The sequence below is a fragment of the Temnothorax nylanderi genome, unplaced genomic scaffold (genome assembly GCF_030848795.1).
Source record: "Temnothorax nylanderi isolate EJ_2023f unplaced genomic scaffold, tnyl_v1.0 TNYL_tig0613_pilon, whole genome shotgun sequence".
In the NCBI taxonomy this organism is placed as follows: domain Eukaryota; kingdom Metazoa; phylum Arthropoda; class Insecta; order Hymenoptera; family Formicidae; genus Temnothorax; species Temnothorax nylanderi.
Genome location: NW_027249675.1, coordinates 18,447 through 35,680, shown reverse-complemented (window position 1 = coordinate 35,680; position 17,234 = coordinate 18,447). Strand labels below are relative to the sequence as shown.

General features: G+C 33.3%; 2 protein-coding genes across 4 annotated transcripts; both read left to right on the top strand.

Annotated features, from left to right (window-relative positions):
• The first annotated feature begins 4,221 nt into the window (after nucleotides 1-4,221).
• Nucleotides 4,222-11,860, top strand: LOC139784331 (uncharacterized). Of its 3 annotated transcripts, XM_071723495.1 has the most exons (4): nucleotides 4,222-4,634; nucleotides 5,606-5,775; nucleotides 11,373-11,568; nucleotides 11,651-11,860. In XM_071723495.1, exons 2-4 carry the CDS (start codon nucleotides 5,764-5,766, stop codon nucleotides 11,764-11,766), a joined length of 324 nt encoding a protein of 107 aa, XP_071579596.1. In that variant the 5' UTR covers nucleotides 4,222-4,634; nucleotides 5,606-5,763; the 3' UTR covers nucleotides 11,767-11,860. The 3 variants fall into 3 exon arrangements, 2 of the variants coding, with proteins under 2 accessions (XP_071579596.1, XP_071579595.1); XM_071723494.1 differs by having other exon boundaries at nucleotides 4,222-5,775; XR_011721542.1 differs by lacking the exons at nucleotides 4,222-4,634; nucleotides 5,606-5,775 and adding an exon at nucleotides 8,074-8,988 and having other exon boundaries at nucleotides 9,065-11,568.
• A 1,316-nt stretch (nucleotides 11,861-13,176) lies between these two features.
• LOC139784334 (uncharacterized) lies at nucleotides 13,177-16,198 on the top strand. Its single transcript, XM_071723502.1, has 7 exons — nucleotides 13,177-13,777; nucleotides 13,849-14,112; nucleotides 14,216-14,278; nucleotides 14,829-15,043; nucleotides 15,136-15,301; nucleotides 15,648-15,803; nucleotides 15,916-16,198. The coding sequence occupies exons 1-6, from the start codon at nucleotides 13,528-13,530 to the stop codon at nucleotides 15,767-15,769; spliced, it is 1,080 nt and encodes a 359-aa protein (XP_071579603.1). The 5' UTR covers nucleotides 13,177-13,527; the 3' UTR covers nucleotides 15,770-15,803; nucleotides 15,916-16,198.
• The last annotated feature ends 1,036 nt before the right edge of the window (nucleotides 16,199-17,234 follow it).

Sequence of the window (17,234 nt, the reverse complement as noted above, 5' to 3'; positions counted from 1 at the left end):
CAATCGCTCTAAAAAAAATGTGTCGTCTTGAAGTGATTGATCTCCCTAAAGGATTTAAAAGTTACGCTTTGCGAAGACATAAGATATACGTTAGCTGGAAAATCGATTCACAGCGGGATTAGAAAAAGACGGAATGTTATGCGGTCGGTTCTTCAACAGTATAACGGGTGAACGTTTCGCGACTAGGTTAATCCACTTGCATATCGGTCATTGCGATCTCGCTCTTGTACTTGACTCATCGTCATGAGACTAGCTCCATTGTTCGCGAAGATGCTTTTCTCTTGTTCTCTTTTCGGCTACCCTAAGGCGCGCGCGTGCGTGTGTGTGTGTGTGTGTGTGTGTGTGTGTGTGTGTGTGTGTGTGTGTGTGTGTGTGTGTGTGTGTGTGTGTGTCAAACGTTTTACCTATTATTAACAACTTCAGACACATTACATTTTTATTTTTAATATACATATGTATAGCATTAACATTAATCATGCTATATCGCGATTATGTTTTATGTTGAAATTGAAAAATATATACAAGGTGTACAACTAAAAGGGTTACAAATTATTATTTTTAAAAAACTAAGCAAAATATTAAATTGTTGTTTTCTTTAGAAATAATAGTCCGTAACACCTTTAGCTTCACACCTTGTACATACTGTTTATAAGATTAAGATGCGTAACACTACAAAAAGGCGTGATATCCGTACAAAATTACCTATTTTAAAAAAAAGGTAAAAAAAGGCGCCAAGTACACGCATAGTAGTGTATATGTATTATGTTGTTACCTCGAAAAAAACAAAGTGGTAGTATTATACCTCCAAATAGCTTTACCCTGTACATACTGTTTATAAAATGCGTAATACTACAAAAAGGCGTGATATCCGTACAAAATTACCTTTCTTAAAAAAAAGGTAAAGAAAGGCGCCAAGTACACGTATAGTAGTGTATATGTTGTTACCTCGAAAAAAAAGAAAGTGGTAGTATTATACTTCGAAAAAACCTAAGTAACAAGTGGTAGACGTACTCTTTGTATCTCGAAAAATCTCGAAAAAATCTAAGCAGTAGTATCTTTATTTCCAAAAAATTATAACCCAAGTGATACACATCACAAAATTATGTTACCTTATCAAAGAAGAGTCGCGCTTCAAGTGATCTATTACAATTACAAAAAAGAAATGATATCTCTTTAAATTACAGCGCCAATTACAGAGAGAACATATATATTGCCTCAAAAAATAATTGTTGCACTACTTTAAAAAATCTTTACATGGTGTCAATTAGAAAAAGAATGTATGATAACAATTTTATAAAATTAAAAAATTTTATTTAAATTTAACAAAGGAATACAAGATATTTAAATACAAAGTTTACATGTGTATTTTCTAGTGGTCACAAAGAATTACAGAGGAACAGTACAAAATAAAAATATTTTATTAAAATATTTAATCCAACGAGGGAATACAAGGTATTTAAATACAAAGTTCATATATATGTATTTTTCAATCGAATAAAAGATTTAATCACAAAGAATTACAGAGGTAACAGTACAAAATAAAAATATTTTATTAAAATACATAAATTTTTCTTGTAAAAAAACTTGGCGCTGCTAGACCTCGAAATTTTAAATAAATAAGGATAACAATAAATAAAAATAATTCAGAGAAGAATGCGACGGGAATAACAAAATGATTATCAGCGTGGTGTGTATGTGCGAGTGATATGGGTGTGCGTGACGACGGCGAATAATGTGGCTTATAATTAAGTATAGGATAAGTTTTCGATGCTTTATTTATTTATTTAAAATTTCGAGGTCTAGCAGCGCCAAGTTTTTTTACAAGAAAAATTTATGTATTTTAATAAAATATTTTTATTTTGTACTGTTACCTCTGTAATTCTTTGTGATTAAATCTTTTATTCTATTGAAAAATACATATATATGAACTTTGTATTTAAATACCTTGTATTCCCTCGTTGGATTAAATATTTTAATAAAATATTTTTATTTTGTACTGTTCCTCTGTAATTCTTTGTGACCACTAGAAAATACACATGTAAACTTTGTATTTAAATATCTTGTATTCCCTTGTTAAATTTAAATAAAATTTTTTAATCTTATAAAATTGTTATCATACATTCTTTTTCTAATTGACACCATGTAAAGATTTTTTAAAGTAGTGCAACAATTATTTTTTGAGGCAATATATATGTTCTCTCTGTAATTGGCGTTGTAATTTAAAGAGATATCATTTCTTTTTTGTAATTGTAATAGATCACTTGAAGCGCGACTCTTCTTTGATAAGGTAACATAATTTTGTGATGTGTATCACTTGGGTTATAATTTTTTGGAAATAAAGATACTACTGCTTAGATTTTTTCGAGATTTTTCGAGATACAAAGAGTACGTCTACCACTTGTTACTTAGGTTTTTTCGAAGTATAATACTACCACTTTCTTTTTTTTCGAGGTTGCATTAACAATATGTCTGAAATCTTTCAGAAAGTTGTTTACAATATTTGTAAGATTCTGTAATATTGCAAAAAAAATGTAGTAGATGCAATATTTCAGAAACATTTCTAAAGCATTATAAAAGTATTATTACGTTTACTTTGCACGAATAATATTTCTGTAACATATCAAACGCAACATTGCATTTAAAATATTTGTTAAAAATTTCTGAAAGATTGCGTCGGTAATAAAAAATTGAATTGCAGGCAGTGAATTTTCTACAATATTGCGGGAGAAATATTGCAGATGTAATGGTTTAGAAACATTTCTGATACATGATAAAACTATTATTACGTTTGCATTGCACGCGTTATATTTTTGAATGTTTCACATACAACATTGCATTTGTAATATTTCCGAAAAGTTGCTGACAGACTTTAGAACTTATAAAAAATTAAATTTATTATTATATAATTATTGCATTTTTTCTCTTTTATTAAGAATTTTCTGATATTCCAAATTTTGTCATATGGCATTTTTAATATAAAATATAAAATATTTAATAATATTTAATATAAAATAATATTCGACGCGCTGACTGGCAAAAAAGATTTATTCGTATATCTGTATTGTTAATATTGTTATGCGATAGCTTTATGCTCACCAAAATAAGCAAGTATAAGAAAGAAAGAAGCGTCAGAGTCAGAGGATCACCACTACCCTGTTCGATCATCGATATGTCAAGCGACAAGGCGCCGCGGAACTCACAGAAATTGTACTTCTCTATAGTCTCTTTTTATCTCCGGATTAAAATAACTCTGTAGCATAACATATGCTTAATTGTTGGTGAAAGTTACATATATATTAATGTTGAACATATATATTCGCATATTGAGGATACAGCGTAACAATAACATAATTTACTCGTCATTTTTTATTCGTCAATTCGATTAAACGATGAAACACGTGAATTTATTAAAATCGAGGTTTTGTATTACGAATGAACATATTTATATAATTAGAATTGCTAGTACATTTCTTGTTGTAATTTGTAATATATCGTACAAAGTTTTAACTTTCCAACTGTATCAACGTTATACATATTGCTGTTATTTATGCATATATCTGAATCTGTCAATTCGTGTTTCATAAATTACCGATCAACCATGGCATGGATATAACATAACAACTATGAAGAATGCCTTTTGTAAAAATGATATAGGTACGTTGAGCCGAGTTGTTGTTGTCGAGGCGCTGTGGGAGCGGAGTCTTCTTCTTCTTCTTCTTATAATTTTTGCCGTCAAGCAGGGCTGCTCAAAATAAAGGCCAGGACGAACCACTCCTCGTATTGCGAGCGGAGTCGAGTGCATCCATAAGTGCGTCGTAGTGCTACGCGCGAAAAGTCGAGCGTCTTTTGTTGACGATAGTTGTGATAAAGCGAGCGGGCGAAGACGCTTGCTGTCGGGCGAGTTAAGCCCCTTGCACAATGCCAGGCAACAGTAGGCAATAGGAGCAGGGAATAGAAATCAGAAATCATGTATAAATGCAGAATAATCAGTGATATAGGCAATATAGACACACAGTTTCCGTCACGTTGGAAATTCTGTGCCTATTGCTTGTTGCCAACCAATCATAGCATTCGAATTTTTTAGGTTGTAATTAACGATTTTTTGGTTATTTCCTTTTCCTATTGCCTGTTGCCTGGCATTGTGCAAGAGGCTTAACTCGACTCAAGTGACCAGTCAATCAAGAGCGATCGTCTGTCAAAGCAACAGCGGTTGTCGTCGAATGGTCGAAGCGTAGATATCACAATCAGAGTACTCTGTGTATATACGTATGGCTACGGTCCATTTGACGCTACAAATGAGCTGACTAACGTGCGCGGACCAGTTCGGACGTGTTTTGTCCGGAAGGAAATTTTTTTTAAGTATTGCGACTGTTACTGTCTTTATACGGCTTCTAACAGAGCGATCGTTTGTCAAAGCAATTATTTCAATATATATATAGGGGAGACCGGGCCAAAATCAACACGATTTTGTCAAAGGCAATTTTCAACAATTAATTAAAGTTTTCAAGCAAATTTAATGGTACACATTTAAAGAGTGTTCCTTCAGGTACAAAATTTCTTAAGGAAATTTTACTGTACGTCACTTAGTTTTGCCCTCAGGAAAAGAAAAGTAACGCGAAGACAAATTATGAGAGGTAAGTTTGAACTACAAATAATACGAAAAAAAAATTCTTACGGCTTTTGAACGCGGACCAAACGAGTTCTTACATACTGCTCTGAAACTTAAAATTAAGAGCGCCCACGACGTTCTTTTGCTGCAGGCTGCAGTGCGCACACGGTAATTTTCCTTTAATGTTAGTATATAAATCGGGTTTGTCACTTAATTATGAACATGCAAAATAGATGGACAATAAAATGTGGAATAATGTTTCATTGTATATTATTCATTCTTTTTAATAAAGTAATACGTAGAATGTATAAAATAAAATATTCTGAATCTCATCGTCACTGTCTGAATCCTTTCTGCACAGAAAAAATCATGTCTGAGATATCGATGATATTGTGAGCGCTGCGTGTATTCGCTTTTTTTTCGTCTCACATTTGTTCCGCATAAAAGTGTATAGACATAAATGTACGCAATGACAATGGAATTTCGCATTCGCCCTTAATCTAATCTTCCAGTGTATAATTTTCTGACATTTTCGTTACAGGCATATTCAATATATCATTTCGTAACTGTTGAGCTGCTCTGCGAATTTCATCGTCATTTTTAATCTGAGGTAGATCGGTTTCATATACGGGCGCGATTCGGCTTTTGCATATAGGACATGACAACGATTGGCGCACGGCGAAACGCGACGCGGTAGCCAGTTAATTTATCGCTTTTTCGTATAAGCGAAAGAATAATTGGCTACCGCGTCGTAATGTATCTCGAGCGTGGCAAGTGGGATGCATGTGTGGACGAGGCATTATTACTCGCCAGTACGGAGAAAGACGGGGGAGGGGGGGTCGGACTCACGCCCACGACGCCTGCGTCCGATTGTCATTTTCAAAGTCGCGAATCGTTAAACATGTCTGTACGTACGCGCGTGTTCATCAGTCTCATCGAGGTTATTCAAGGCCCATAGTCTCGATCTGTGTGTTCTAATTCTGTTTTTTTTCCAAGATTTAATTTTGCTGCATAATAGTTGTGTCGTCCCTGACAACATAAGTGGGAACAGGAATCTGCACGGTGCTGCGTTATAGATCAGCTATAATATACTAACTAGCTAATAATAACAATCAAAACAGCGAAGTTGTTAACGTGTTCGGACGTGGTTAATCATGGATTCTCCCGTGAGTATTACTAGTTACGAGATACTACCGTGTATCTTCTCTTGATTCTCTTGATTTATTGACTACCAAAGACTGGAATAAGTTTAAATAAATAAAAAAATTTTTTTAATATTTAGATATTTATTCTTTTTTAATAATAATAATATATAATAATAAGAGAAATAGGATCGACAATATACAATATCAAGAATTAAAAGCCTTGCGATCCAAGCCTAGTTCTTTGACGGCCTTATGTTAGTTTCTGTATATATATATACTATATATATACATATAATTTTTCCAACAAACTGCGCGCCGATTAATGTCGGACTTTAAAACACAGTTATTGTTAGAATTAAAAACCCTTCCCTCCCCGGAATTAAATCGACTCGATTTAATTATCTAAAAACTGTAAAGAATTTTATTGCGAAAAAAATTACCTCAGCCAGGGTTCGAACCTGGAACCTCCCTCATTCCGTGTAGGGCGTCGTACCAATTCGACCACCGAGGCATGTGGTAATGTTTATCGCAATAACCGGTGATAATAGTTTGGAACGTTTTACTCAGGCGACGTGAATAAATAATAATAAGAGAAATAGGATCGACAATATACAATATCAAGAATTAAAAGCCTTGCGATCCAAGCCTAGTTCTTTGACGGCCTTATAGAAACTAACATAAGGCCGTCAAAGAACTAGGCTTGGATCGCAAGGCTTTTAATTCTTGATAATAATAATATAGATTTTATTTTATATTTTTGTATATGTTTTATATATATATAAAAAAATTTTTATTTATTTAAACTTATACCAGTCTTTGGTAGTACAATAAAACTTTCTCGTAAAAAACTTAAACATCGACATATTTTAAATACTACAAAAAATATTTAACACAAATCTCTTCCAAGAAAAAATAGTTTAAAAACTATATTTTACTACACACGCGTTTTTTAATATTCTTTAAGTATGTAATTACAAAGAAAAGTTACTTAAGATCTGAAATTAAATTGAAGAAAGTACTACAAGGAAATAATATGATCCGAACTAATATGTCATATAACAATCTGTCTACTGTATATGGATGTAGCTTATCGGAAGTACAGAATTCGAAAGATGGTAAAAGATGCAACGCTAATTTAGAACGATAAAGGATATTATTGTTATATCAATTGAATAATACATATTACGGAATTATGCACTAAAGAATTAACATTGAGCTATTAATTATATAGTGTGGACAATGTATTTATCAAATAATTGACAATAAAATGTTATTTAAATATTGAACGTAACAGAAATATATAAATTTTATTTTTAAATTTATATTTTATATCTCTTTCTGACAAAATTATTTCTTACATTTTCTGTATCCAGTGATGAAACGTTTGAGAATTTCAGAAAATGCTCAGAAAGAAGTAGATGTAACAAACAAGTTAAACAAGTTGTGTTTAAAATGTAATAACTAACTGTCTTTCTGAGCATTTTCTGAAATTCTCAAACGTTTCATCACTGGATACAGAAAATGTAAGAAATAATTTTGTCAGAAAGAGATATCAAATAAATTTAAAAATAAAATTTATATATTTCTGTTACGTTCAATATTTAAGTAACATTTTATTGTCAATCATTTGATAAATATATTGTCCAGATTATATAATTAATAGCTGAATGTTAATTCTTTAGTGCATAATTCCGTAATATGTATTATTCAATTGATATAACAATAATATCCTTTATCGTTCTAAATTAGCGTTGCATCTTTTACCATCTTTCAAATTCTGTACTTCTGATAAGCTACTTCCATGTACAGTAGACAGATTGTTATATGACATTAGTTCATATTATTTCCTTGTAGTACCTACTTTCTTCAATTTAATTTGAAATCTTAAGTGACTTTTCTTTGTAATTACATACTTAAAGAATATTAAAAAACGCGTGTGTAGTAAAATAAAATTAAATAAATTCAAACGGCCAATTTCGAGCAATTATCAGGTGTTAAAGAAAAATATTTAATACATTCAATATAGTATACAATTTCGTTAACGTTTCGCGCCTTACTTGGCCTTCCTCAGAACAATAAAAATTACAAAAACGCATATATATCTCGCATTATTCTAAGAGTACAACGAATCAACTCATTACGATGCCACAATTTGCATTAATCCGGTCTCACCAAAGCAATCGGACAGTTAGTCATATTGAAGTCAAAAGTGTCAATTATTCGTCAATCCACGCACTGAGTCGGTCGCTTCTCCCGCTGTATGTCCCTTATTCGTCCATGAAAACTCATATGGATGTAAATTCCTTGTCTCACAACCATCTTAGTGACAACTATGTTAAAAATAGAATTCACATAAGACCGAAAAAAATTTTTGATTTAAAACGAGCTTAGCCACAAATGACTCACATAAGTAGTCGATGAAACAAAGAGCCGGGGTGAATTCATTACAACGTCTCGCACAACGTGTGTTCATCGTGAGAGATAGCGGACGACTGAGACGATACCCGCATTAATTTGATTTTTTTACATATTAACAAGAGACTGAGGAAAATTCAGTCGATTAAGCATAACAATACGAGTGTTGATTCCGAAAATGCAGAGAAAAAAAGTTTTATTGTTATTCCGTATTTGGGGCACACTTCCGAAATCATCGCTTCAGCAATCGATAAATCTGAAAATTCTGTGGGATATCGCATTCTTAACAATCTTAGTAGCATCATTAAGGTCCATAAGGATAAGAACGCCCATTTTTCTAATAATGACGTAGTTTATAAAATATGTTGTAACAATTGTGATGCCTCTTATGTCGGTCAAACAAAAAGGCAGCTGCAAACTAGATTAAAGGAACATAAAAACAATATAAGATTAGATGATTCAAAGCATTCTGTTGTTTCGGAACATTCTACTAAATTTAATCATTCGTTTGACTGGGATAATACGCGCATTCTGGAAGTTGAGCATAATTACAAAAAGAGATTAACCGCAGAAATGATACATATTAAAGAGCAGATTAATGGTATAAATTTAAATAAAGACACGGAACTGCTAAACGATGCTTATTTTGACATCTTGAATCGATTATCTTGAACGTTGGGTTAATAACAAAGATTTATGTTTTCGTGTCCTTGTAATGCGGGTATCGTCTCAGTCGTCCGTTATCTCTCACGATGAACACACGTTGTGCGAGACGTTGTAATGAATTCACCCCGGCTCTTTGTTTCATCGACTACTTATGTGAGTCATTTGTGGCTAAGCTCGTTTTAAATCAAAAATTTTTTTCGGTCTTATGTGAATTCTATTTTTAACATAGTTGTCACTAAGATGGTTGTGAGACAAGGAATTTACATCCATATGAGTTTTCATGGACGAATAAGGGACATACAGCGGGAGAAGCGACCGACTCAGTGCGTGGATTGACGAATAATTGACACTTTTGACTTCAATATGACTAACTGTCCGATTGCTTTGGTGAGACCGGATTAATGCAAATTGTGGCGTCGTAATGAGTTGATTCGTTGTACTCTTAGAATAATGCGAGATATATATGCGTTTTTGTAATTTTTATTGTTCTGAGGAAGGCCAAGTAAGGCGCGAAACGTTAACGAAATTGTATACTATATTGAATGTATTAAATATTTTTCTTTAACACCTGATAATTGCTCGAAATTGGCCGTTTGAATTTATTTAGTTGTTACTTTGTCGAGCGAAACATTTGTTTATTAAAATAAAATTGTTGTAAAGCTGCATTAAAAAATTCTCTAATCTTACTTGGAATTTTGATAAAAATTCCTGGAAAATCCTGGATTTTTCAAGGAATGGGTTTACAAAATTTGAGACACTCTTATAAAACTTTAAATCAGATATTCAGCATTGAATTCATTCTATTTATTGTTTTATTTATTTTTGTTTATTAAATAACCATGCTTCCAAAGAAGATTCTTAAAACGAGCTACATAAAGCATCAAGCAGCATCTGCTGCTCGAGATAAACTCCAAGAAATTCTTAATGTTTCACAAGAGGAAGCTATCAATAATGAAATCCATATTGTAAATCCTCGAGCACATATTCAACTTGGAACTGAGCTGTCTGGGGATGTACCTGCCGATCTGCCCGCTCCCTTGTCCCCTGTTCACGTCAATCCTGACTTCCTGTTTGAGGATTTGCGGCCCGATTTGCCACATGTTCCTATTCAGCATGTTGATATTGAGCAAAATTTAGTTGAAGATATTCTCAAAAGATTTGTTTTCAATGACATCCATCATAACGATGAATTTGTTGTGAGCGCACAACGTATTCACGATAAAGTATGGCACCTAGCAACACCGAGGGCCGGATTACTGGGTAATCCGTCCCCAGCGACGAGGACCGATGACGCGAAAGCCAGCACGCGTCGCGGTAATGACCATATATGGTCATTCGGGATATCACCAGCCCACTAGGACGTTGATCGCGAAGTCAAAATCGCTGACTGCTAAGTCAGCAATGCCGAGGCGATAAAAAGCCCGCCCTTCCAAGGAACGGCGGGCAGTCTAAGAACCAAGCGCGTACCGCGAGACAACGAAACGTGAAGTGTAACCCGCAAGTCAGGGTAGTGTAAATACACAATTATATCAATAAAACTATCTTTTATTTAACGCGACTGCAAACTCAATATCGCCAGTATCCTCTCTCCCTAATCGGCGGATCCAAAGAACTCGGTGCCGGCCCTGATCTCCAATTCAAGGCGGCGGCACAACAAATTTTTACGTGATGATATTGAACATCATGAACAAGATGATGACGATGATTCATTAACGAGATCTCTGCAACTGTGGAGTAATAGATACAATATTACCAGTGTGGCTGTTAATGCATTGCTTAACATTTTAAGACCTTTCCAAGGAAAACTGTACTGAGTATGCTTTCTAATGGGGAATATTCCCATGTCGGCCTAAGATGTGGTATCATGTCAAAACTGAAGCATGGCATCAAAAATTGTAACACAATTATGCTAGATGTTTTTATTGATGGCGTAAAAGTTTATAGAAATGTTTCCGAAGAGTGTTGGCCTATTCTGGCCAGATGCAAAGATTTTGTAGATTCTACGCCATTTGTTATTGGAATATTCTACGGATTGGGAAAACCTAAACCAATTCAAGATTATTTAAGGAACTTTATCCAAGAAATTAAAGATCTTAGACGTGAAGGTGTCGTATTTGAAAACAGACATTTTGATGTCGATATTAGGTATTACTTGGGCGATGCACCTGCTCGTGCCTATTTGAAGTGTATAAAAGGTTCTACCTCACATGATGGATGTGAAAGATCCGATCAAGAAGGAGGTTATGATGGCTTCGTTTATTATTCTACCAAAATTGGGATAGAAAGAACTGATGAGTCATTTGATAGTCGAAGAGACCCAGAACATCACACAGGAAATTCTCCCCTTATTGAACTGCTCTTCAACTTTGGCATGGACAATAGATTCCCATACACGAATATCCTCCATAAATTTAAACTAATTCTTATCAAATTGATTTGAGCAACCACCCTCCTTAACAGATGTTCTGGCGGGTGCAAACATTGTTTTTTTTCTTGTTTTCTAAGCAGGAAAATTATAACATTATATCTTATTTTAGATAAAGCAGTATAGCATTATAGAAACACAAGATAATGGACAAACAATTACATCTGTTGTCCCAACCAAGTGGATTTGTGATGATATTGTTTTATGTCCACAAAATCCAAAAAAGGAAAGCAAAGCTGTAAAAGCATATGTTGATGCAGACAGTGATACATGGAAAGTTCTTCCATGTGCAGTGCGAAAAACTTATGGTGAGTTTATATCCTAAACTAAAAAATCTGATACTCTTAGTAAGTTTACTGTTGAAACATTTGTTGCTTGTTTTATTTCAAGATTCGTATAAGAAAGCCAGAGAAATGCTGCCAATGGCCGAGGATACAGATGGGTTCGATACAGAAAAAGAAACCGGAAGAGGCATGAGAAAAAAAAAAGAAAAATATACTTTTTAATGGTGATGATGATGATGATGATGATGATGATGATGATGATGATGATGATGATGATGATGATGATGATGATGATGATGATGATGATGATGATGATGATGATGATGATGATGATGATGATGATGATGATGATGATGATGATGATGATGATGATGATGATGATGATGATGATGATGATGATGATGATGATGATGATGATGATGATGATGATGATGATGATGATGATGATGATGATGATGATGATGATGATGATGATGATGATGATGATGATGATGATGATGATGATGATGATGATGATGATGATGATGATGATGATGATGATGATGATGATGATGATGATGATGATGATGATGATGATGATGATGATGATGATGATGTGATGATGATGATGATGATGATGATGATGATGATGATGATGATGATGATGATGATGATGATGATGATGATGATGATGATGATGATGATGATGATGATGATGATGATGATGATGATGATGATGATGATGATGATGATGATGATGATGATGATGATGATGATGATGATGATGATGAGATGATGATGATGATGATGATGATGATGATGATGATGATGATGATGATGATGATGATGATGATGATGATGATGATGATGATGATGATGATGATGATGATGATGATGATGATGATGATGATGATGATGATGATGATGATGATGATGATGATGATGATGATGATGATGATGATGATGATGATGATGATGATGATGATGATGATGATGATGATGATGATGATGATGATGATGATGATGATGATGATGATGATGATGATGATGATGATGATGATGATGATGATGATGATGATGATGATGATGATGATGATGATGATGATGATGATGATGATGATGATGATGATGATGATGATGATGATGATGATGATGATGATGATGATGATGATGATGATGATGATGATGATGATGATGATGATGATGATGATGATGATGATGATGATGATGATGATGATGATGATGATGATGATGATGATGATGATGATGATGATGATGATGATGATGATGATGATGATGATGATGATGATGATGATGATGATGATGATGATGATGATGATGATGATGATGATGATGATGATGATGATGATGATGATGATGATGATGATGATGATGATGATGATGATGATGATGATGATGATGATGATGATGATGATGATGATGATGATGATGATGATGATGATGATGATGATGATGATGATGATGATGATGATGATGATGATGATGATGATGATGATGATGATGATGATGATGATGATGATGATGATGATGATGATGATGATGATGATGATGATGATGATGATGATGATGATGATGATGATGATGATGATGATGATGATGATGATGATGATGATGATGATGATGATGATGATGATGATGATGATGATGATGATGATGATGATGATGATGATGATGATGATGATGATGATGATGATGATGATGATGATGATGATGAGGAGGAGGAGGAGGAGGAGGAGAAGGAGAAGGAGAAAAATCACACACGAATTTCCAAGATAAAGGGAAAGGCTCTACCCAGTCTAATTATAAAAAGGCCACCAAAGTCTAATTATAAAAAGGCCACCAAAGTCTAATTATAAAAAGCATCTTCAAATCAGAAGTAGTAGCTCTGTACGGAATGCTCTGCAAAGATTGAAAAATCAAAGAGTTGAAAAAAAATGGAGGAGAATTGGTACAATTGATGAAAGGTCAGACACAGAGGAAGAAATGGTTGATGATAATCTAGAAGTACCTAAAAAATGCGGTGCAGAATATATCAATATGGAACTTGAAAAAGCTCGCAAAAGAATTCAGGAACGAATAAAGAAAGCACGGTACGAAAAAGAGACGGAGGCTCATGTGCGAGAGAATCCGGGAATAATAGATAAAGAAGATGAAAGACCTAGTGACCAATATGATATGAATGTACAATTCAGATCACCTGACTTTTCTTTAGTAATTCCTCCATCACTCATAGGTAAGCGCTATTGGAATTAGAAATATTTTTGAGATATGCTGGTGTATCATATTATTTGTTTATTATTGCAGATGAGGTAGATAATACAGATGATGTGACGTCCGTTACAACTTGTCAGCCTAGGCAACGTCCAGTCTCTGCCCTTGCACTTGATCCAAAGTCTTCTACATTTAGTTGTTCAAGCTCTGTCTCATCCAACCAGTCTGCTACATTTAGTCGTTCAAGTTCTGTTGCCTCCAATCAGTCTGCCACATTTAGTCGTTCAAGCTCTGTCGCATCTAACAAACCACTCGTCACAACATCTACAGTATTAAATGTGCAAAAAATATTGACTGGTAAATACAGATTAGCTTGAATAGCTAGCTACGGTTGTACGATATTGTTTTTCTGTGTTATTGTATCTCACTGTCTTGTTTAATGCATTTTGATTTTGTTTAGCGCCCTCAACAGCAAATGAATCAAACTTGGATCAAGATATATCTTTATCTTCGGCAGGGAAATGTATGCAATTGTAACATTTATTCACTTATTTCTTTCACTACTCTACCCAGTAAAAACAGCCACTAGGCTTTTGACTACAAAATGATGTCAATATGACGTCAAAATCGTCATCACTTTCTCTGTTCTACCTGGGGGTCGATTATGTACTTTAAAACAGTGAAAAATAAAAAAATGAGCGAATTTATACTAGAATATTTAAAATTTCATTAGTTAACATTTCATTGTCACCTGGTGAATTCGCTCACTTTTGTAATTTTCACTAAGTTTTGAAGTACACAATCGATCTTCCGGAATACAAATAAAATTCGGTATTATTTATGTGTAAACATATTTTAATTTATTTTGCCATTATTTTGATTACTCATTTTGACATCATACTCCTCATCGATTTGATGACTTTGACATCATTTTGACTAAGTTGTAGTGTACTGGGTAGTATACTAAAACTATCTATAATACATCTATATATAATACATCTTTTGAAAATGTGATTTGTCTTTACAGGTTTTGCTATCTGGGTATATGTTGGCTTCAATGTTTTATGTTACAGATGTGCTTGTGCTGAAGACAGTTCTCTCTAAGCAAGAAGAACTGTCGTGGAATCTTAAAAATGTAGACCATAAACTGGATCTTATTATGGACCTTGTTAGAACTGCCGAAAATGTAAAAAAACCAGAAGGATGGCCTACTCTTCCATTACGTGACATGAATTCTTTTTATGAATGGGAGTTGTTTCTCCAAAACGGTGACAACTATGATTTTGCGGTAAATATTTAATGTCCTGCATTTATGAAAACTTAGCAACTCTTCTCAACACATCAATATAACTTTTTGCTAATAACTTTTTTTCTGTACAGGTATCCCATTTTAGTGTTGTAGCTGGAAGAGGGGTACACGAAGGAGAAATGGCCACTAGTATATGTAAGAAGATTTTCTCTCCTGAGGTTGCATCACAACTGAATTGGACAGGGGCAGAGATAAAAAAAGGAATCAAGTCACTAAAGTGTGGTATGTGCATTATTGGTAAGTTATTGAAAATTCTGAGAAAAAAAACATGAAACTCTTACTTTCAGTCCTGCTGTGTCTTAAGGGGGAAGCTTCATGTAAAACGCTGAAAACAAGGCAATTTTCTGGAATTTTTTTTTAAAAGACATTAAAATAAATGGCTACTTATTGAAACTTGGGTAATGGTTTTAGCAACATTTGTGCAATAAAATTTTTTTCGATTTTTTTGACTGGTTACATGAGGCTCCCCCTTTAAAATACACTTCATCTACTCTTAATAAATATGATGATTAACTTATCAACTTAAATCCCGTATTTAGTATTTCTCATGCATAATATTGTAATTTTTTAAATCTTTTTTCAGATGCATGTGGCAAACAATATAAAGGAAATTTTTCGAGATCAAAAGTCACAGGCTACATAAGTACGTGGCTTCGAAGTAATTCAAAGAGGAGAGCCATAAATAATGTTGATTTGCCAAGATAATAAAGATTTTTCAAAGGTCGATTACCTCCCCTAGGTACAGATACTTTTTTGTTATGTTTTTTGCAATGTCAAAATAGGTTGTCAAAGGAAAATATATGAAATTATACAACTATATACAGGTATAAATGTAAAAATTTGTTTTACAGGTGACAAGAGGTAACAACAAAAGCGGGACTATATACGAGTGGTTATAACCAACAGATGAGTCGATATTCGCACGGCTATCCGTAGATGCAGCGCAGAAGCATTTTATTTTATTTTGTATCGCGAAAGTTCGTAAAAAAATCGAAATAGATTATTTTCAATTATGTTCCAATTATGTTTGACATGTGAGAATGCTTATCAGTTAACTATCGACGGTTAAACCCGCGGAAAACAGTTAAATATGAACTTTATATGGACCTTAATAAAATTTCCATTTAAATTTTATTTGATTTAAATTAATGCTGAATAACTGCATTAATATGGCTCATATTTGTTCTATATATAAAACTTAATTAAGAATATAAGAAGAAATGCCAATATACATTTCGATTAAAAATCTCGAACATATGAATACATGTCGTATATTCTTAATTGACGTGTATACTCGTACGTATGTTTCGTAGTATACAAAGTATATATACGTACTTCTTACAGTATCATTTCATCATCAAAATATTCGTATTTAATTTGGCTTAATAAGGATTTAATTAGCTAATATATTCAATTTAAATATTAATCTTATTGAAACCATATATGAAATTAATAAGTTGTACATTTTATTCAAATTTCATTAAATTCAAATAAAACTTTTATATGTTCTTAATATGTTGAATTCAAATAAGACCTTTATATGTTCTTAATAAGTTCTAAATCTAATTTAAATTTAATTAAATTCAAATAAGACCTTTATACGTTCTTAATGAGGCTTTTAAGGCACAGCGCGCGCGCACCTGGGGCTGGATCCTTGAATTTATTTGCAAGAAAAACGTATGCGGAAATTCTGCTCTTATAAAAAAGTTGCAAGTTGATTAACTAAAAGCCATGCGATCAACTTGCAACTTTTCTGTAAGAGTAGAATTTGCGCATACCTTTCTCTTGCGAATAAATTCAAAAATCCAGCCCCTGTTGTAGCTTGCCGAAATTTTGCGGTTTCAATCAACAGGCAATGTTTTTCAAACGTTTTTTAATATGTGTTTAAAATTGATTTTCAAATATTTTTCAAACGTTTAAAAAACATTGTCTGCTAATTAGGATAATAATGGGATTAGAGAATATGGTATCAACAGAGAATGAGTTATAAGATAAAAAAAAACGTTTATAAATTACAATTATTGTGTTTATATTGGTTTGCTTTAAATCCAGTGGTTACAAAAAGAAGATAAGTAAACTTCTGATAAAATTAACGAAATGCGCAACACTTGCGCAGTAATCGAATACATAAAAACAAATATTAATCGCTAGCAACAAAAAGATTGATGCA

Excerpts from the sequence above, each read along its gene's own strand:
- LOC139784334 (XM_071723502.1), top strand. The coding sequence starts at position 13,528 with ATGGTTGATGATAATCTAGAAGTACCTAAAAAATGCGGTGCAGAATAT. Across the intron at positions 13,778-13,848 it reads AATTCCTCCATCACTCATAG|ATGAGGTAGATAATACAGAT; the intron begins GTAAGCGCTATT and ends TTATTATTGCAG. Across the intron at positions 14,113-14,215 it reads TGTGCAAAAAATATTGACTG|CGCCCTCAACAGCAAATGAA; the intron begins GTAAATACAGAT and ends GATTTTGTTTAG.
- LOC139784331 (XM_071723495.1), top strand. Across the intron at positions 11,569-11,650 it reads TGCAGTGCGAAAAACTTATG|ATTCGTATAAGAAAGCCAGA; the intron begins GTGAGTTTATAT and ends TTTTATTTCAAG.